This window comes from Ictalurus punctatus, chromosome 22 (genome assembly GCF_001660625.3).
Source record: "Ictalurus punctatus breed USDA103 chromosome 22, Coco_2.0, whole genome shotgun sequence".
In the NCBI taxonomy this organism is placed as follows: domain Eukaryota; kingdom Metazoa; phylum Chordata; class Actinopteri; order Siluriformes; family Ictaluridae; genus Ictalurus; species Ictalurus punctatus.
In genome coordinates, this window is record NC_030437.2 from 15,918,797 (window position 1) to 15,940,207 (window position 21,411).

Sequence of the window (21,411 nt, forward strand, 5' to 3'; positions counted from 1 at the left end):
TTTTTAAAAAATGAATGAATCAATCTTCTAGAAATACATCTCTGTTATAAAATGCACAATAACTAATACAGATCCTTACTGCTTGATAGGGCTAATAAAATTAATCTATCAAGCACTAAACACGATATGGAATTAATGTTGATTAAGATGAGGTAAATCGATATAAATGACACACGTGCACAGTATTTTATTGTATTCGAGAAACTGCAGAGAGCAATAATGAGAATACATTTCTGATGGATATTTTTGACAAATGATTGTGTAATTATGATCAAACATTATATTGAAGTATTGTCGGTCTTTAAGCTATGTTTTCTGTCTCTTACCCCGGTATTCGCTATCAGATGATGAGTTGCTGTGCAGTCTGTCAGTGTAGTCCTCCGTCTCGCGCGCTGAGTTTCCGCTGTTGGTGTACGGCGCGCACGCGGCGAGCGGCCTGCAGTCGGCCAGAATGTCCCGGATTAAAAAAGAGGACGTCACTGTTCTCGGCTGCGACATTACTAACGGAGACCCGGGGTCAGACTCTCGCCTCGGGGACGGTGGAGACGAGCAGTCACTGTCCAGCTCTGAGCGCGGGCTAGAAGCCGGAGAGCGACAGTCTTCCGTTAAAGCGCGCGCTGCGGCTGTGGAGACGCGCGGACTCGCTGGTCTGTGCGAGAGCAAAGAGTCGATCCCAAAACTTGAGCCGTTTGTTGGCACTTCCATTGTACAGTAAATACAGCGATGAGAGAGAGAAACAAAACAGCGCTTTCACACGAGCATCTGTGCATCAGGTGACGGGTAAAAGTGTCCTGCGTCTGGATCGAGCTTTAATCGAGGAATTGAGCTGGATGGATTTATCCGCTTCTTGAGAAATCTTTCAAATAAAAATGACTTTCCCAAATCCAAATAAATACAAGGTTACCGACTTTCTCCTAAACTGTTCAGATCCGGTAACGGAAGTGCTGTTTATGAGTAAAACTCAGGCGCAGTTCCACAAACCGAGCTGCGCGAGCCCGAACCGGAACAGCATGATGCTTTCAGCACCACGGACAGGTACCCAGGTCGTGATGCCTTAAAGCGACCGAACCAAATCCCCGAAACCGTCGATATGTCAGGACAAAAGTGCCATGCAAGTCGTGTAGCGAGGGAAGTTCAACCGGTGTAATAGCGCAAAGGAAGAGGCAGCGATCTCTCAGGACCTCCGGTGACATCCTTTCTTAAAGAGAACAGCCAATGGTAGAAGAGAAGGATGAGTTTAACGGTGTCCGTTACGCGCGTGTCCGGAGCGCAACGTCCCGATTGGCTGTTCTCTTTTTGGGGTGGGTGTGGGGTAACTGATAATATACATGTTGAGGGAGGGGTAGTTTTCTCCTTAAGAGAAACACACACACACACACAAACACACAGGGTGCGAATTTTTGTAAGCTTTGTAAAGGACTGACCCTTAATTGAAAGTAAAATAAAGACACTTCTTTAAAATGACACGGCCAAAATAATTAAACTAGTAAATATATATATAAAAAAAATCAGAAATAAGGGACTTCAAGCCCATTTTAAACAGCGCACTGTACCATTTATTAATTAAACATTGATTACATCACTATATATTCACTGATTATGAAATGAAAACTGTAAGTAGGTATTGAAAAAAAAAAAACTCTGACCTTGCCCCCCTCTCCCACCAAGGTCTGGCCAAAGTGTAAAAAAAAAAAAGATAATAATGATAAAAGAAAAAAGAAAGAAAGAAAAGGGGAAAATATGCATTATTCCATGGAAAAACATCAAGAATTTCCTAATTTCCTGTCATATTAGTGAGCTGGGTAATTTATTCCCAGTTATTAAATCTAAAAGTAGGCTAAGAAGTGTTAAAAAATATACACTAGCAAAATGAATCATGATTTTATACAAAATTCTTAGAATAATTTGAATCATTTAGGAAAAGCCATGACCCCTAAGATCACCCCTAACCCTAACTGTAACCTCAGTAGTCATAGCAATCAAGCAGTGTGAAATGTTAGAAAAATGTATCATTTTAATAAATGAAGGAATACTGAAGTAAAAGCAAAAAATGAGTCAACAATTTAAGCAACGAATTTATTGCATAAATGATGCACTAACAGCTGTGGCGTTGACTCAGGACCAAAATCTCACATTGACAATACGAGCTGAAATCACTAACACTGTCTCCGTGTCCAGACTGTTAGAGAAAAATAAACTGATCTGAAGGATAAACTGGGAGATTATATGGATAATAATCGGCCTGTCAGTCCACAGTGTAAGTGCCCTGTCCCAGCAGCCCTCGTCTGGCTACCGAGTCCTTGTAGTGTGCAGCCATGGCCTTCTCTCGTGCTTCAGGATCTCGGAAGGTGTCCAGAGCTGGTCCAATCTGCAGGAGGTGGAAAAGAAATAATCACATGACACATAAGTAGAAACCCAGTGTAGCAGAGTGAGGTCCATGCAACATGCTACTGTACCGGTTGTCTGCTTGTCTTAGACATGGTACACTAAATTGGACTGTCAGTAAGGATTCTCGTGAAAAACAAGTCTCTTGGCTTGTCTGGGGATAACAAACTTTTTGCTGCGTAGATGTTCAGTATAGTCCAGGCTGCTACTTTTTTTCAAAACAGCAGACAGGTTCAGGGGAAGTCTTGGCTGAAATGTGTTCTGTGTATAGTGTGTGTGTGTTAGCTTGGCTGGTGGCAGGTGGGACACAACAAGAACCTGATGAGCTGCAGTCGTGGTGGTTTGGGTGCTGCTGAGTGAGAGACAAAAAAGGTATACACTTCCTGACCATGTTCATATTAACACCCTTGCTCATTCATGCAATTATTCAATCAGCCAATCATGTGGCAGCATAAAATCATTCAGATCCAGGTCAAGAGCTTCAGTTAATGTTCACATCAAACACCAGAATGGGGAAAATGTAATGCCCTTTAATGACCTGCCTGTGCCAGAAGGCTACTGACTCAAAGAACCACTGTGCCAGTGACTCAAAGAACCACTCGTTACAACCGCGGTGAGCAGAAAAGCATCTCAGAGCACACAACATTGAGGCTACAGTAGGCAGAGGCTCACCACAACTAGACAGTTGAAGCTCTCTTTCAATGAACCTACTGTATTGTTCTGTAAAGTATAATCCTTGTCTGATTTGGATGCCATTCAAGACAAGGATTAGTTCTTGATATAAAATATTCCGGATGATAGGAACAAGTCATTAAAAGTGGAAAATGCTCCTCACAAGCATTTATTCCAATAAAACAGCCTGAATACTGTCAAGGAGGCAACAGGAAACTGCTTGCCGATGTACCAAATTTAGTCGAGAAATGTCTCAAACACCAGACCTGTCAGTCCAGAGCATATTATTCTATTTTCCTATTTTCCTACATGAAAGCTAGCTTATATTTGTAACACATCTGAAATGCTTGATAGATGCTTCAAACGCTGCAAGCATTGCTTCACGAAGCTTTCTTATCAAATCGAAGGGAACAGCTTGTTCAAAGGAGACAAAAACGTCACCGCAGCACCACAGTTTATTTATATCATTTACTTGTTTGTTGTTTTCGTCTGCTTTATTTTGTAAGCAATCCGTTCGTCTCGTTCTCTCAAACACTTTCGGCACATCAATGTGGCTTTTTTTGAATTACAGCACAAGAACACGCGTCCTACCAAAGGCAGAATGAGAGAGGCGTGAAGGAGAACTGCAACACAAACAAACAGATGATGGAGGGGGAAGTAGAAAAAAAAAAAGCGTCGCACACAGGAGATGCAAACGTCGAACCCTGAGCCATCGGGAGCACGAGCTGACAGGCCATAATGAGCGGAGGTAAATCTTTTATAAGGTTAACGTTCCCTCCTCACCGTCAGCTGTCATACAAGGCAGAATTTAGCGCAGTGAAAACAAGATGCAAGACCCCCCCCCTTCAATCCCCCACATACTCATTAGAGTCGACTGAGGCTGGACGACAGGACGGGGGAGACCGTGTGCACCCAGCCACGGGATGTGTGGGTAAATTTCAGAGAAGACGCATGCAGACAGGACGGGATGAAGGTGAAATGAAAGCAATGGAGAATAGAGGTGTAGGGTGGCAGACAAGAGATAGTGTGTGCATGCATATGTATGTGGTGGGGGAAAAAAAAAAGAAGTGTGTATGTTTTGTAAGCATGTGTGTGTTTAGCATGTGTGTGCGTGAGCCAGGTAGCTCAGCAGGAGTCTGATTCCCTCATAATTGGAAGCACTGGGTATTGTCATTGGAGGATTTTCAAGCTTCACCGGCAGCCAGAGCTGTCAGGATGATCGGCCACACGACAGAGTAAAAGACCAATGGAAGAAGAACACTTTTGATTTAATTGGTGGCTTGAGCCGGGCCGATGATAGGGAGGGTGAGACCTGGAGAGCTGGACTACTACAATGGATGTGTGTGTGTGTGTGTGTGTGTGTGTGTGTGTGTGTGTGTTGTAACGGAATCTGGAAAGAAATCATTACTTTCAATGCTGATTTTCATCCCATGCATCCTCTGACCCCAAGCTGTCTTGTCAAACACACACACACACACACACACACACACACACACACACACACACACACACACACACACACACGGGCGAAAAAGTCATTATGCATTTATCCAGGCTTTGCGTCCTTCAAATCCAGGCTTCCTAAATAAACTAAGGCTTATCGTTGCCTTCACCGATATACACCCCTCTTAACAAATCAAATAGGATTAGATATCAATATCTTCCTGGTTGTCAGAGATCAGCACACCTCAAATGCAAAGTAATTGTAGAGTCATGTGACTCCCGAATTGCTGTTTAAAGAAGGAAAAGGCTGAGTGAGTGCTGAGGGTCTTACCTGCTGGAAGCGGGGCAGTTTCCACATAGATGGTGGTTCCTTCAGAGGGCGAGTCTTGCGGAGGAGGGTGGTACGGGTGTCCTGGTTCCTCACAAGCTGCGAGAAAGAAACAAGGTAGATAGACATGTACAACCTGATAAAGCTTGGGCGATGTAACATGATAGCTCACTGCATTACATCATTGGAGTGTCGTAAGATCCTTTACACTGGCCAGCGCAAGTTCTTAAGTTCTTAATAGCGGACTGATTTTGTACCAATTGTTTCCTTTTCCCTCCTTTTAAATTTTTTTATTAAAATAATTGATTTGTATAGATACCACTGTTAAAAAAAAAATCTGCACTTTATTGTTATAATCTATGTACTTTTAGTCTTTTGTTCTTTTTCTTATATCTCTTTTTAATCTAGATGCTTTTTAAAGGTTTTACTATTATGTTATTAATTTTTCAAATGTCATTTATGCTTATGCATTTGTAAAGCTCTCTAAATGACCTCAGTATATAAAAGGAGCTTTTTGTAAATAAACCTGCCTTGCCCTAATAAATTTTAAGAATCTAACCCCTGTTCTGTTCTTAGTGCATAAGTATTCACACCCCCTTGGACTTTTCTGTATTTTACAGTGGTACAACCTGGAACAGAAATGGATTCAACTGGGATTTTTATGTCATGAATCTACACCAAACAGCTCATAATGCTGAAATCGAGGGGAAAATCAGTAGTCCTTAAAAGTATTTACAATTTTTAAAGAAATGAAAACAGCAAAAGTGGTGACAGAAGTTACATAATTAGTTAACTGGAATTGACCTGTGTGCCGTTAAACTGTCAAGTGATCAGAGTTTGATGTAAAAAATTTTTTAAAAAAAAACCAAAACGCATACCTAAGCAAACAGCATTATGAAGACCATGAAGTTATCAAAACAAGTCGAGGAGAAAGAAAGTTCTGGAAAAGTATCAATCAGGGCTTAGTTATGAAAAATATCCCAAACTGTACCATCCCCTTTTTTTTTAAATGGAAAGAACATGACATAACCATGTTCAAGAGGTGTGAACACTTATGCAAGTTACTGTATTTGAGATGTCTTTATCATTGTATACCGTCATCCCTCCGGAAGACATATCCCATGAGTTTACCTTCTTATTCTGGTGATCCAGCAGTGCTCTGTCTCTGGCCTGTTGCTCCTCCAGCCACCTCTGGCCATACTTGTACTCCAACAGCGCTGAGATCGGACTGGAAGGCCTGCTGAGGATAAATAATGTGCTTTCAGTTGATCGTACCATCCTACCATCCCTCCTTTATTCTTTATGCCCATCTACCCGTAAGCGACATCTTACGCCACGCCACAGCTGAGTAATTGGGGCTTGCGATATATCTTAATTATGATATCTGGTAAGATGCCGATCTCAGCTCCACCCCCTGCTGTTCATTTTATTGCATCATTAGTACACACCACATGTCTCACTGAGCGCTAGATAAACATCCTGATGACTTTGGACAGAGATGGCAGCTCCAAGAAAGCTCTAGGCCACAGTTTCATCCAAAGATGGAAAATGCTGCCAAACACTGGCTAAGAACAGTGGATTTATTTGCTGCTACCTTTTTGTTACCCTCAACACATTGGTGTCTAACGCTAGGAACAGGTAGAACACTGGGGAATAAATAGTTTTTCACACTGAGCTGAAGGCTTCTATATCTACACGGCTCTACGTTTGATATGTTGAATATAAGATATATTTGAGGGTTCATGAGAACAGAGAGGGTTCGAGAGAAACAAAAGCTATTCTAGAAAATACAGGGTGTCCCAAAAAATCTCCATACATTGGGGAAATTAACACTTTTTAGCAAAATTTTTCATACTTGGGTAATATTATATGCATATATATTTTTCAGATAGCCTTTAAGAACGCTTTTGACAAAAGAAAAACGTATTGAAATCAGTCTCATGGCTGGATCGGGAATCTGTCGCAAGGTTGTGATGGACTTCAACTGGAAACATGGCTAGCACATCACACACGACACTGTTACCAAACTTATTAACGAATTCAAAAAGACTGGAAGTGTTATGGACCGACCGAGAAGTGGATGTCCACGAACATCCACCGATGAAGACACAACTGATGTGGTGCTTGAAAACATACTCCCCTATCTATGGGGGCTTTTCGGACACCCTGTACTTATGCCAACACTTGAATGGGCAATATGTAACATAGTGGGACATGCTGTTATAGGAAAATAATCAGTGACAGGCTGAGCATATAAATTCCTCTAACATCACATCCTGAAGTGTTTTATTCCTTTTATATACTGCACCAGCATTGACCTTTTTCATTCATTAAAGAATGATACTTTTTATCTGTTTAGCGTTGCATTTAATGTATCGGAACATCCACAAAACAAGTTATTTCCTGTAATCGCCGTACATCATTAAAAGCTATAAATCAGTTTATAATTATTCTTAGATTATGTAGATAATCTGACATACAAGTCCCTATGAATTAGGTGTTAATGTTGAAACGATAACATATTAAAATTTCAGACCAATCAGAAATTCGAATTCAACAGCAAGTCAATATATATATATATATATATATATATATATATATATATATATATATATATATATATATATATATATATAACATGAAACTTGAGACATTTTAATAATATTTGACGTGCACAAGATTATTAAATTTCCAACAATCCAACAATATTCAGGCGAAACAGCGGTCCGAATATTTATTTAGTTTACATTTATAGTTTATATTTTTATTAGTTTTATTTAGCTATATATATCTGTATAAATATATTATTAAAAAAAAAAAAAAACCTAAATGAAGTGTCCTGTAGCCGATTAAGATTACGAAGCAAAGTAAAGATTCGCAATGATATCTGCGTTGTACTTACAAGAACATAACGATACTGATTTTGTGTTGTATCATCATATTGCCCATTGGTAAGCTGAATTTTACAATGAGCATGTCAGTAAGTTAGACTTTCCCCTGTGTGTGTGCTTGTGCACATGTTTCTGCATTATACATGTGAATATACAGCATGTATAGTGTGTATTCTGCATTATACATGTAGAGCGTGCAAGTAAATATGGCTGGGGCGACACCGCTAGTATTGTAGCATTGCCTCATTAGGGCTGACCTTGGCATTGGTGAGTAGCATTTGATGGATAGAGAACAGGACCAAACAAGTCCCCGAGGAGCCATGATCTTATCTTTTATTGCTCCAGCCCTTCCTCAAGACTGAACAGACACACGCCGGCTGCTCTCACACCCCATGCATCAAGCGTGGAATAAATCTGACAAAGAGTAATGTGCATGTGTGTGTGTGTGTGGTGTGAGAGAGCGAGAAACTGAGTTCATGTGCGTTATTATTTTGAATAATTCAGCTCCACTGCAACACCTACTGTACTGTATGTGTTAGAGGAGGAAAAAAGTACGGGTAGATTTATAGCGAGAGGGAGCTCGAGGCAGCGTTCACTCTGCTAGCTGTTGTGATAACCCTGCTTTTGCTCTAACTACAACCCTTGTGGCGTATCTCTGCACACATTCACAGTTAGATGTCTTCCTCTATAGATTTTTCTCTTTCCTCTTTCCAACAACACACCTGTCCCCTAAACCACTTCTCTCTTTCAGTCTCCCGACTCAGAAGGTTTCCCAGGAGCACTTTTACACACTATGAACACTTTTTGCCTTTGATCTCCAGACAGGATACTGATCATACTGTATGCACAGTGAAGGAGTTCCCAATATAACCATCTGACCTCTTATGCTCAGAGCTGAAAAAAAAGGAAAAAAACCCAACATTTTTTAGAGTGTGGGTGTGTGCTTAAGTGCCCTTATGGACTTCCAACTAGAATTCCAGGTTGTATTCCCATGTTGCGCCCAGTGATCCCGGGATCGACTCCAGATGTTTTCATGGTAAAGTACTTACTGAAGATGAATAAATAGATTTTCACTATGGCACCTTCACATGTTTCTATTGAGCACTAATTCAGTTTTCCACCAACTAGTATATAACTAGTGTTACCTTTTACCATCTGTGAGTCAAAATGAGATCTATAACTAGTGTAGTGTAGCGATCATCTGCCAAAGTTTATTTCTTTTTCTAATTGCCCCATTCCTGGCTGTTTAAAAGGCAACATTACAATTATCACACAATTTATCACACAATTCAATATTTCAGTGTTTTTCATTTCAAGTTCTTACCTGTGATTCAAGTATAACCCTAACTCTAGTATAACCATATAACCCATGGCATCCTATTCACTATGATTGCCCACTACATAGCGTATAAGCATGGTGGCTTTGTTGACTTTACCTAGTGCACTACACACTTTACAGGACACCATTTCAGATTTAGGGTGCAGCTCAATCAGCTCCCTAGTTCAGTAGTCAGGACACTGATCAGAGATTCAGCCATTTTAAGAGTTTTCAAAAACCAAGGCACTCACCATCGATGCTCACTATGTTCCCTCACTGGAAATTAATTAATATTTTCTGAATCCTTTCAACTTGAAAAGGCCAAATTTATCTACACATGTAAGTAACTTGATATCGTTGCTCTCATATGATTACTTACGTTAGCAATTTTTAACTTTACTTGAGGTCCTATATACGGTTTATTTGAGTCTAATGACTTTTAAGAGCTGATTGAGATGCACCCTTACTTACGTTTGTGCATTATTATTCTTAAATTGAAGGAATATGAAAAAAATGAAGGAGAAGGATAGACTTTACTCCTTAACGCAGTTTGAACTTGTGTAACATGATTCCTGAAGCCTGTATGATTTCTTCACAATTTCAGATTTCAGTTAAATCATAATTCACAATCCATCTATCTATCGAACACACCCTTACCATGTAGGAAGGCCGAATGTGATGTCCTGTGGTATTTGTGCTGGAGCAGACTTGAAGCTTTTGGAAAAGACTGGGCGTCTGATATCATGAGTGGCATGGTACTGCTGCAGCTCTTTGGCCGTGACCAGGCCAGACTTTATACCTTCACGATTCAGCGCCACAAAGTCTCGCTCTGCCTTCCCGTACCACGCAGAGCTGGAGAAGGACAGTGAAGGAGTGTGCCAATTGGAAAGGGCTGAGAGCAGAGAGACACAAGCCAGGGATCAGTAGAGGAGCAAACATACACGAGATGACAGATAAATAAAACTATGATGTAGATGTACTCAGAGTTTGGAGACAGAGACTAGACACAAAGGTCTCTAATGGTTAAATGGGTGGAGTTGAATAAAATTAGAATGGGTTTTTTTTCTCATCGAGCGCACCCCAGTTTCCACCCATGTACACAAAGCACCGCCCCAAAATGTACTGAATGATGATTCAACTAGAGTTACCAATACCAAGCACTGTCATGACATGACTTTCAAGTGCACTCAGATATTCAACTACTGGAAAGCCAAGTTACAACTCTATAAACATGGAACATCTCATAATTGATTTATTATTGATTTATGAGGATGTGAAGGAGTACTTGGGGGCATGTCTATAAAATGACTGACAAGAGGCCAATTCAAATACAAAGAAATATTCCAGACTGGAAGACAGGTTTCCAAACTTTTTTTTTTTTTCCAGCTATGTAATACACTAGGTTAAACTATTTTTAAAAATCATTTCTACAGAATATTCCACAATATTTGTACTAGTAAGAAATTAAAAATGTTGTCTATTGCACCTTTAAGTTCACTGTTTATTAGGCTACATGATACCTACATACACCCTTTATGGCCAAACAAAAAGTCTTTTCAACTCCCACCTCCCAAAATATGCAGTCATATGGACTGGCTACTATAATTCCCGGGTGTATTCCCAATGTTCCCAGTAAACTCCCAGGATCCATCAATAAAGCACGTACTGAAGGTTAATGAATTAAAAGGCCTACGTATAGCTTATAATTTTCAAATATTTTTGTATTACTCTTGCGTGTCTATGAAAATCATTTCAAGTGATTTCTATTCTTAAAACGCATTTTAAATGAATACACTCATAGACCAATCACAGTAATTATTCATATAAACCTCTGTGTAGATAAAGTCAGTGATTTTAAACCATATGTAAAATTAGGGAGAGTTTTTAATCACTGCTGAACTGAAGAAACTGCACTAAGTATAACATTCCCATTTTCTCTGTTTTGGTTAAAAAAAAAAAGACCAAAATAAAGGAACGTCCATTTCCACTATATAATGTATATGCATTTTAGTGTTCAGGCAGAATTATGGATTTGTTTGCTTATTGTTTTGGCATTGAAGTTTGAAAAGAAACAGTTAAAAATATGCTCAGGGTTCAATTTATCACCTACCTTCTGCCACTCCACCATCTTGGAAGGTGGTCGCTGCACCATAAACAAAATCTGGTCCTGGACAGGTCACTCCTTTGGATTTGGTCTTCCCAAGTTTAGCCTATAAATAAGAAGAAGAAAAAAAAGTTTATATATAAAGTTATGTCATTTTCTTCACTTCTAGAGGGCTCCTTTGCGTGTACTGAGTTACTGGAAGGTTACAGGTACTGCCAATCTAACACCTTTCAGGCTGTCAACAATCAACTGCTCATCTCCATTTGAAGTCGCTTTGGATGAAAGGATCTCCTACATTAATAAATGTAAATACTAGGGAATGGTGAAATGACAAAAATATCATATTACAATATTTGATAATAAAGTATTTCTATTATACTTGATATATATATAGTTGTGTTAATTTTGTCAGCTATTTTTGAATTTCGTCTTAGTCCTAGTCGTTTTTTTAAATTTTTTTAGTCGTTTTAGTTTTAGTCTTTAGTCAAGTAGAGTTGAACCTAGATTATGTGGGGGCTCCAGGCAGAATAAATGCGTGGAGCCCATCTGACAGATTTACGTTGCTATTATGTCTTCATGTTCCGTGGTGGAATCTCAAAAGATGCAAGACTTCATTTCTTTATTGATAACAATGTATCGATGTAGAAAAAATAATAAAGAGAGGGGCTACCCTACAATTGCTGAACAAGGCTTCACAACTATGTCCCTTTCCCTATAACAGATAGGTTCATTTTTCAGATTCATTTTCAGGAATTAAAGCTAGTCTGATTCGAGTGTGAAGAAGTGGGGCAGGAGCATAAACGAGTCCTCAAACGATTAAGCACCCCGCAAAGGGGACCCCTTTAAGGAGGTTCATAAGATGTTGCTGTGCATTATTTTAAGATAAAAATTTCTTAAAATCGTAAAATCGGTCGTGCTCTCTAATCCTCTCTCCCCTGTCAATCGCAGCAACACTAGCCAGACAAAGGTGGGCATCTGTGAGCTCATGTATGTGGAAGAGGGCAGATAGCACTCTCCTTCGAGTGTGTTATGCTATAATGTGACATAGGACTAGCATCAGTATGAAAAGATGTGTTTGGTTGGCTTCATGTGTCTCAGAGGAAGCACATATTAGCCTTCATCCTCCCTAGTTGGTAGCTGTTATAAGATAAGGGAAAGCTGGCAGGCAGGTGGGAATTTGCAGGTGACCAAATTAGGGATAAAATTATTATTATTATTTTTTTAATTAAAAATGTATCCCTCAGAAAAATGTATTGTCCTGTACTTTATCATGACATTGATATTATATTGCCCGGCCCTACTTCTACACCATCAAGCGCAACATTTCTGGAATATCTGAAAGCTGTGAAAAGGTGTTAGGGTATTATATTTCTGACTGTTTACTTACTTTTCCACCAAAATGTAACACACACAAAAGCACACGCTATGGGAAACGTAAGCAATTACCATTGATTACCATGGAAATTCTCAAACGACTACGATCAGCACCTGTTAATAATAGTTCAACTGTACTTCACTAAAGTGGGTGATTATGAACCTCAGTCAAGAACTTGCAGGACTCAAGCTAGGTTGTAGTCCACTTGCATCATGTAATGCACGGTCTACAACACAAGACTCGTAACTACGAGGTGACTGACAAGTATAAAGCAGGAGAAAGGAACAGGGGGGCTGTCATTGAGGATCTACAGAAGCTGACTGCTTGGCAGAGCCACTGGCTCTGGTTGTGTTGATATTCAAAGTAAAACACCTTAAGGCCTTGTTTTAAGAGTGACGTACTATAGATTAGATGTCAAAGCTGCAGCAAGGATGACAACCGAATAGCTGAGTTATCTGAGTTTTGCAGTAAACAGCTTTGATCCAGTGTTTTTTTTTTATCATAAGACAAAAAAAAAAAAATCTAGTCTAAAAGGTAGCATGCAAGCACGTCAATCACGATTCAGAATTGTGGAGTTGTGTCTGCGTTTGTGGAAGACAGAGCTCTGCAATATGAGACTGTCAAAGTGTATGAGAGTTCGTTAATCAGTCCTGAACACAAAACTGGTTTAAAAAAAACTAAAACCTTAAGGAATGTTGATTATCCTGAAAACTGCTGTACGCCCAACTGTTTTCAGTTTAACTATCTATGTGTGAAAATGGATTAGGTATATCATTGGACCCCCCACAAATGATCCTCAGTCCTCCATTTTGAGAATACCCTAATGTGGATCATATAGAGGTAATGATGACTGCCGGATAGTGACCAAAAGCTGCGGGATCTCCAGACCTTTTCTGATTCACTCCAGAACCTTTGGTTAACATCTTTGCTGAAACACATTGAAATCTTTCTCCAATCTTAAAAGGCCAATCTTGTGGGTCTGTGCCACTGTGCTGTGCTCGGCCATCCCTTTAATCCTCTCAGCAATTTCAATCTGCAGATTGTTTTGAAGGGATCATTTAGAGATGCTTGAAGGAACGTGTTGACTGCTGGCGCAAAACGGCTAATCGGACCCCTCCGAACATTATTGTCCCCTTTCAGCACCAATAAAGGCCAAGAAGGAGAAGGGGACAACAAAAAAGGCAAATCAGGAGGGGGATTATGTTAAGCAAAAGCTCCTTTTATATTCTCATTTACTGGTGATCTGTCCCTTTATTGTGTTTTGATTAACCAGGCATGGACCTGCTGAAAACGAGGGGAGAATGGAACTGCTCCACAAGTGGGGTCAGTGGGAGCATATTATTCACACAGTCTTAAAGGGACAGAGAATAGGGCACATAATCATCCCTTAATGAAGACACCCCTTCTGTCTGTCCTCAGTCTATTCCCTCTCGCTGGTTTTAATTTCGCCACGCCTTTGTCCCAGTCTTGCTCGTGTATGCTTTTAGGATTTGGCTCAGCTGAGCTTAGCTTAGCGCTGACCCTAAGAGTTTATCTGTGCAGTCTATGGTCACATCACTCTCCGATTCTCTCTCTCTCTCTCTCTCTCTCTCACACACACACACATTCACGCGCTCATATTGGCCTATCTTTACCCAGGCTGTCTCTTTCAGATGACATCTGTGACTGTCTAAGCAAGATTTAGACATTTAGACAGTCATAATCAATCAGTGTGTGGACTTCAGACTGCTGTGTGTCTTTTTTATTACCAGCCGGTAATCTAATTTACTTTCACTTATGGGTTTATTTCCATTATTAATCAGGAAAATTTTGTCAAACATTTAAAATTAGTGAAATCTTTACAGTTAGAAATTTGTTCTTTTCATTTAGTTCTGGAAATAAAATGATTGGCTGGCGTATTTATTTTGTGGAGGACTTGACGTTATCATTGCAAAAAAATAAAAAATAATGATATCATAGAATGTAAAAAATTCTTAAATATAGGTGAATTGTAATATTGTATTGGCTGATAATTTAGCTTTTTTTCTAGAAATACAGTAAATGTCTAATTGCTAGACAAAACACAAATTCAAACTTAAAATGAATTGAATTTGATATTAAAATGAATAAAATTTGCAATATAATAATCTCATGAAAATGATTAGATACATTTGCCTAGATTCAAGATGTGAATCGAGCACACACTCCAGATCCACTGTGACCCTGACCAGGATAAAATAGTTACTGAAGATGAATAAAGGAATGAGTGAACGAAGTATAGAGTCATTAGAGTATTTTAAAATTTTTCTGGTGGAACAACTGCCCTTAGACCTCCAGGTAAACAGGATTACACTTTTCTCAGTTCAAGCAATGTCAAAATTACAATATAGATGTTGTACATATAGATTAAGATTTTTTAAAAAAAGATGAAGAATGCTGGTGTATTTTAAATAGAAAAGAAGTTAAATGGACCTTTATTTATTCATTGATTCATCTTAAGTAAGGAAGTGCTTTATCCTGGTCAGGGTCGTGATCATTGAATCCAGAGCCAATCTCATAAATTTTGGACGCAAGGAGGAAGAATTCACCCTGGATCATATGCCAGTCCATGACGGGGCACCATACACACATTCACACAGTCATCAAAATCTAGGAGCAATTACGTGTAGCCAAAATGTTTTTGTGAAGTGGGAAAAAGACCAGAGAACCCAGAGGAAACCCACAGGGACATGAGGAGAACATGCAAAACTCTGCACAGACAGTAAACCGAGTTCAGGATCAAACCAGGGACCCTGGAGCTGTGAGACAGCAATGCTAAGTAAATAAGTAAAAAACGAAATAAATAAATAAAAAGAGAAAGAAGAGGATGGAAAACAGAGATGATCATGCTAAGATTCGACACACAGTGAGCCATGAGCCAACGTCTAGATTATGTGGTTTTTGGAAAGAAGGCCTCCAAAATGTGCCTAGTTTCTGCAGTTGTAAAGTTCAGTTTAATCCGTTCGGTTATTGCCCCTGAAGCCTCTCATCTCGTCTGACTCCTCCATTACAGACAGGCACCAGGAATTTCTTTTCCCGAGTCCCACACTAAGATGAGAAGTCGATGGTGATGATTAGAAGATAATGGCGAGTAATGCGTCCCGATCTGTCTGCGCTCATTCAGATCAGCGCCATCTGGTGCCTGGCCAGAGCACAGCAGGCTTAAAACTAATCTCCAGCTCTCACTCAGTAAAACGGGAATGAATACTCTGTTTATTTGTGTGCATTACAAATCATAAATCCTATGTTTATATTAGAATGCATCATCATTGTTTGGAGTTGTTTGGTTTGTCTTTTGTCTACATTATTCTACATTAAAAATAGAACACAAAGATATGTGTATAGAGTGATGATAGAGTCATTAACTCTATCCCGATCTATTTTCACATGCCAGCATGAAAGCAATCAGATTGTACTTTCATTTCGAACAGTATTAATCACAACACACTGGCACGATGAGCCACAGCGTCAATCTGTTTTTTGTTTTTATTTTTACTTTTTATACAGGCAAACCTTTTTTTATACACATGAAACTATCACATTTGTCCATTATCACCACTGCAAAATCTCTGAAGTCTTCATATCAATCTATTCAACCCCAGCAACCCCCCACCCCCTCACTCACACACACACACACACACACACACACACACACACACACACACACACACACACACACACACAAACCTTATTTCTCCTTTAAAATGCACACCCTTCCTATTATGAGTGGCTAATCCTGCAGCTCTGGGCATAATTGATGAGATGGTTCCAAATACAAGAGCAGCTAATTGGCATCATGTGTCTGGGACACCTCTTGCAGTAAAAATGAGTATATAATGCATAATATCTGCGGTTAAATTCCACTGTTTAAGGCGAAAACTCACTAAATAAGAAATATTATAGATATAGGCCTATATGTATATACGTGTTTGATGGCATCTCTAAAAATAGTTGGAACCTAAATACAAAGCTAAATGTATAATTAAATGAATATCGCACACCCCTAGTTGTTGGGAAGTTGGTAAATCACAATGATGTATGTGTGTACCTTTCATTACTTCCTCATTACATTGATTCATCAGGTACACACTCATTATGTCTCCCAAGCAATGTGACGTATACGCTCCTGCACTCCTGCAGCTATGATAGACTACACACGGTCAATGGTCACTTTATGCAGCTCATTTGCATGGGGTTATTTATTACGTGAGCGCTTTATGGTTTATGCATTGGGCTTTGTGCTTATATATCTGTGTCGCTGGGTTTGCACCTACACCGAGCCCAGCTGGATCCTATTAATAATGAGTCAATGTGTCGCTACAGCATCCTTATGGAAGATGAAATAGTTTGGCCTAAGACTTAGTGAGCTCGTGAACCTCAATACATTCCTGACATACTCTGTGTTTAAAAGATAAACATTTTAGTTGCCCTTAATACAAATTTAGCTCATGTCTATGAAAGCTCTAGCCATCATGTCACATTGGCATAACCTGATATCATTTCTAGCTTTTTGCATCCTCACAAGTCTGTCCATGAGTTACTGATGGATTTGTGTTCTGATCAGTGCAGTACATTTCACTTATGTACTGTACAGATGTAAAGCTCAAATCGTCTGCTTTCTTCTCACATATGCTACAGAACACAGTGTGCTTAAGTTAATGCTAATGAGTATGAATAGGAGGCTGTGAATGGGACCCAGCCGGCCTGCTGCCCAGCAGGTCCCATTCAAGTCACTGAGAACAACAGAAGCCCCAAATCTGCCCCCCTGATCTCTCATTTACTGGCCATCAGGGAACGCAGGCATGAAAATGGGATTTATTGGCCATGCCTCATCAAAAGGGAATTAAGTATGGAGGAGAGGAGAGGAGAGGAGAGGAGAGGAGAAGGGAAGAGAGGTGAGGAGAGGAGAGGAGAGGAGAAGGGAAGAGAGGTGAGGAGAGGAGAGGAGAGGACAGGAGAAGAGAATAACCTTGTTCTAAGTTTTTTTTTCAACTCAAGAAAACACAACCCATTTCATCACATAGCAGTAAAATGCGCTTGCTTAGACAAAGCGCCGGTCTAGACACATGTGCTACTCCATACAACTTCATCCAATCCATCTCATGTACACCCTGAGAACCATTAGCACTGGTGTATATTACTGTGATAAATGTCCCCTTTCTCATCGGGACAACCATACATCAAACCTGCCTGAAGCATACACAACTCCCCTTTATGATAAACTGCTCTTATACACTATACCAGGAATCCCACAGCAGCTACTGTATGTAATGTACAAAATTCTCTTATAGTATGTGACATGTCACAGAACATCCTGATAATAAGATAAGTTAAGATGTACCTTTATTGATCCCCGTAGGTAGGGGAAATTCAAGTCGACACAGCAGCACAAGTCGGAAGAGTAACGTCAAAGAATAGAAAAGAATTTCTGTCAATACATATGCATCAGAAGAAGTATAAAATTAAAAATAATGCAAGATAAATAAAAATGATAGAAACAATCAAATAGATCAGCATGTATGTTATGCTAGGGTTCTATTTGTATATATAAATGTCCATGGTATTTATATACATGTACAATACCTGTAGGATGACAATAAACTGCTGAGTGCTGAGAGCATGTGTTTGTGACAGTCCGTGGAGTAGGAGGTACACTTGCACCCAGTAATGTTAAAGTCTCTGGATTAAATCGTTTTGCTACCATCGTTTTGCTATGTTTTACAGCTCAGTGATCTTCAGTAGTCTGCCAGGGTTTTTTTTTTCTCCACATAATTTTAATTTGATCATGCCATCTAATATTTCATATTAGTGTTTATTTATTTATTTACTCACAGTAATGTTTTCTCATCGCTAATATTTTCGAATGATTTTACAGTTCTTACCTGCGATCCATGTGAAATCTGAATTCTTATTCAGTTTTACTCACCACAGTTGCTCACTACAAAGAATATAATGTTAAAGATGAACACCCCAGGTAGTGCTCTACAGGCACAATAGAACGCCACTTCAGATTCAGCCCCATAAAGGTTTGACCTCCTTGTATTTTTGTGCTATTTTATTGTCACACAACATTCTCTGTTTTTTTTTTTCTTTTTCTTTTTTTGCTAAGATTAAAGTATTGGCACCCTTGATTGGATCACTTGCCGCCATTGCTCCAATCTAACAGTATCTGGTGCTTAATAGTTCACCCTGTGAACACACATTTCACCATAAAATAAGCTATATAGAGTCATGAAATACTGAAGTTTGGGAGAAAGACCACTCATGAAGCAATAGCTTCTGCTGTCTATAAATTCCTCTCTCTCTCTTTCTCTAGTAGCGAATGAGTTCCCGCAAGCTCTGCCCAGAGGAAACGTGCTGGTAGTTTCCAACCTCTGTCTCTCACAAAACACAAACAGTCTTTGGAGATCTGAGGGTGAATGTTCTGCATTACAGCTCAAAACCAAGTCGCAAGAGAGTAGAAACAGAGAAACATCAGGCAATGCCAAAATGACAAAAGCCTTAATCCTCACAGATGACTCCTCTATTGTTCCGGAGCAAGGCCAAAAGCTGTAGCTAAAATGGCTCACAATGGAAACGAACGAGAAATCCTTGATCTTGTGGGACTACAGCATCATGCACACGGTTCATTATCATAGTCATTTAAATACAGTAATCCTATTTTCTGCATCAGTCAAAAGGGGCATATCAAATAACCCTGGAGAACGGTGAGAGGCAGAGGAGGGGTGCAACCAGGCAAAGATCAGAATGGCTGGATGAGTGTAAAAGGATGGGAAGAAGGTGGGTTGGGAGGGCTTGGTCGTGTCAGAACATTATGTTTAAGTAATACTGATAACGAATGGAGAAAAAAAGGATTGAATTTCTCCAGGATTGACTCAGCCTCCCTTCTGCTCCACTGGCAGAGTTGATGAAGTTGAAGGAGAATTAGATGCAGCAGTGAATAGAGAAGAGACGGATTGAGAGAAAAATGAGGGATTAAAAGGAGCTATGTGAATCATTTTGAATAGACAGACTGTAAGTTAAGCTAAACCAGTAGGCTAGGTGGTACTTAGCCTTTCAGACAACATGAGCTTCAGAATCATTTGTAGACTTCATTATTAACTCCAATGATTTGAGGAAATATACTGCCATCTGGTGGTTGTATAAAGCACAACACGACTAAAACTTGCTTAGAAACCCAGATAAATTTCTTATCAATTCTTTCATATATTGTTGGATTTAAAAGAAATAAATCTGATTACATCGGTGTGATGTATTTATAAACCTTACCTTCTTTATAAGAGGATTGTTGTTCATTGAGTCTCTGACCACTCCGACATGCGGAGAGTCCATCTCCACCAACCTGCAACCAGATTTCAAAACCAGACATTACGAACTGCAAAGTAAACTTTTGTTTTGTTTTTTTAAACGGAACCAAACAGATATATTTCCCAACATGTAGGCTAGTTAACAAGCTAACTAAGTTACCTGAAGTAGCCGCCGGTCAAACCGGAAGTCCTGCGAGAATCACCTAATCTATTAAATTTATTAAACAAGCCTATCAGTGATGAGGTTTGTAAATAATCGTGTTTAGTTGTATTTCGCCTGGACGAGATAAGAAACGAATTCAAATTGAATAGGCAGATTAGGAAAGCACAAACTCCGGATACTAGGCCGTTCGCGTCCTTCCTCTGTTGCCATAGAGACGTGACGCTCACTGGCATAAAGTTGGTTGGACGTTCGATATTCGCAGATGTGCGGAAATTAAGGGACCGTCTCTAAAGTTACATACGACATTGTTATACACGTTTCTAACTTCAATAGCAGTTGAAGGGAATGACTTACAGTCATATAACCAACTGTAAAGTCTTCATCTAGGTGTCAGCTATAATACACACCTCTTAGATTTTTGATATTTATTAAAACAAACTATTAAATCATATGTAGAAATTAGCATGTATTTCATTACTGAATGGGCTCATACACAAAATATGCCATTATTTAAAGCTCAATAGCATTTGAAGGGAATGATGTACAGTCACACAACCAACTGCACAGTGTTCATCTAGGTGTCAGGGATGACGCACACCTTTTAGATTTTTTATATTTATTAAAATAAACTATTAAATCATATGCAAATTAGATATGAATTTCACTACCGAATGGACCCGTACACAGAATATGCCATTATTTAAAGCTCAATTGGATTTGAAGGGAATATATGGCAAATGCAAATTGTGAGTTACTTTATTGGTTGATCCAAAAATGATCGACAGATTCCCCGCCCATGTTCCCGCCCATTGTTTCTCCATACCTAATCCCCTACCCCTTCTCTGGGCTTCCCCTAATCCAAAGGGGGGGGACCCAAAAAGGACAAATCGGAGTCAATCAGTAAAATGAGCATCCGTGCCCATTCTTTAATAAAATGATCTCTTGCAGGTTTTACCAAATGATTCATACAATATGATAACGAAATATGGATCTTTAAAAAATCACAAGAAGCTTGTTGAGGTAAGTTGGCTTTAAATTGAGTACATTTGCTAGTGTTGATTTTATTATTCCCGACTTTCATTGCCAGCACTCATTCCAACACTGTTACTAATTATTAGCTAAACAGTAAGCCAAATTGTAGGTTCATCTATGGATTAGCAGGATACTAAACAAACCAACAAATAAAATAAAACGAATGTCTGGATTGTTAATTGTTGATCAGTTTATACTTTTCCTCTTGAATAGTCCTACCTGAGCACGTTTAAATGTAGATTTGTGCCTTTCCTTTTAGTAGAAGTACTTTATGCTTCATACATGAAACCTGGCCTGTTTATTTACGGAATGTTTTCCTAACGACAGCCCATGAGGAGTCATGAATTAGCTCATCTTTATTCTAGTGATCTGTCA

General features: G+C 39.3%; 2 protein-coding genes across 4 annotated transcripts in view; both read right to left on the reverse strand.

Annotated features, from left to right (window-relative positions):
* barhl1a (BarH-like homeobox 1a) overlaps nt 1–705 on the reverse strand; it is a 2,887-nt gene extending 2,182 nt beyond the window's left edge. The window contains exon 1 of the mRNA XM_017452452.3: nt 327–705. Coding sequence (XP_017307941.1) covers nt 327–705 — 379 coding nt within the window. The remainder of the gene's footprint in view (nt 1–326) is intronic.
* A 1,357-nt stretch (nt 706–2,062) lies between these two features.
* cfap77 (cilia and flagella associated protein 77) lies at nt 2,063–21,397 on the reverse strand. Of its 3 annotated transcripts, none has more exons than XM_017452454.2 (7): nt 21,256–21,397; nt 19,804–19,876; nt 11,148–11,247; nt 9,695–9,929; nt 5,960–6,068; nt 4,832–4,927; nt 2,063–2,368 (listed from the first exon to the last, which is right to left on the reverse strand). In XM_017452454.2, exons 2-7 carry the CDS (start codon nt 19,864–19,866, stop codon nt 2,246–2,248), a joined length of 726 nt encoding a protein of 241 aa, XP_017307943.1. In that variant the 5' UTR covers nt 19,867–19,876; nt 21,256–21,397; the 3' UTR covers nt 2,063–2,245. The 3 variants fall into 3 exon arrangements, with proteins under 3 accessions (XP_017307943.1, XP_017307942.1, XP_017307944.1); XM_017452453.3 differs by lacking the exon at nt 21,256–21,397 and adding an exon at nt 20,002–20,223; XM_017452455.3 differs by lacking the exon at nt 21,256–21,397 and adding an exon at nt 20,002–20,222 and having other exon boundaries at nt 5,960–6,065.
* Between the last annotated feature and the right edge of the window lie 14 nt (nt 21,398–21,411).

Excerpts from the sequence above, each read along its gene's own strand:
- cfap77 (XM_017452454.2), bottom strand. The coding sequence starts at position 19,866 with ATGGACTCTCCGCATGTCGGAGTGGTCAGAGACTCAATGAACAACAAT. Across the intron at positions 11,248-19,803 it reads ACAATCCTCTTATAAAGAAG|GCTAAACTTGGGAAGACCAA; the intron begins GTAAGGTTTATA and ends TCTTATTTATAG. Across the intron at positions 4,928-5,959 it reads TGGATCACCAGAATAAGAAG|CTTGTGAGGAACCAGGACAC; the intron begins GTAAACTCATGG and ends TCTTTCTCGCAG.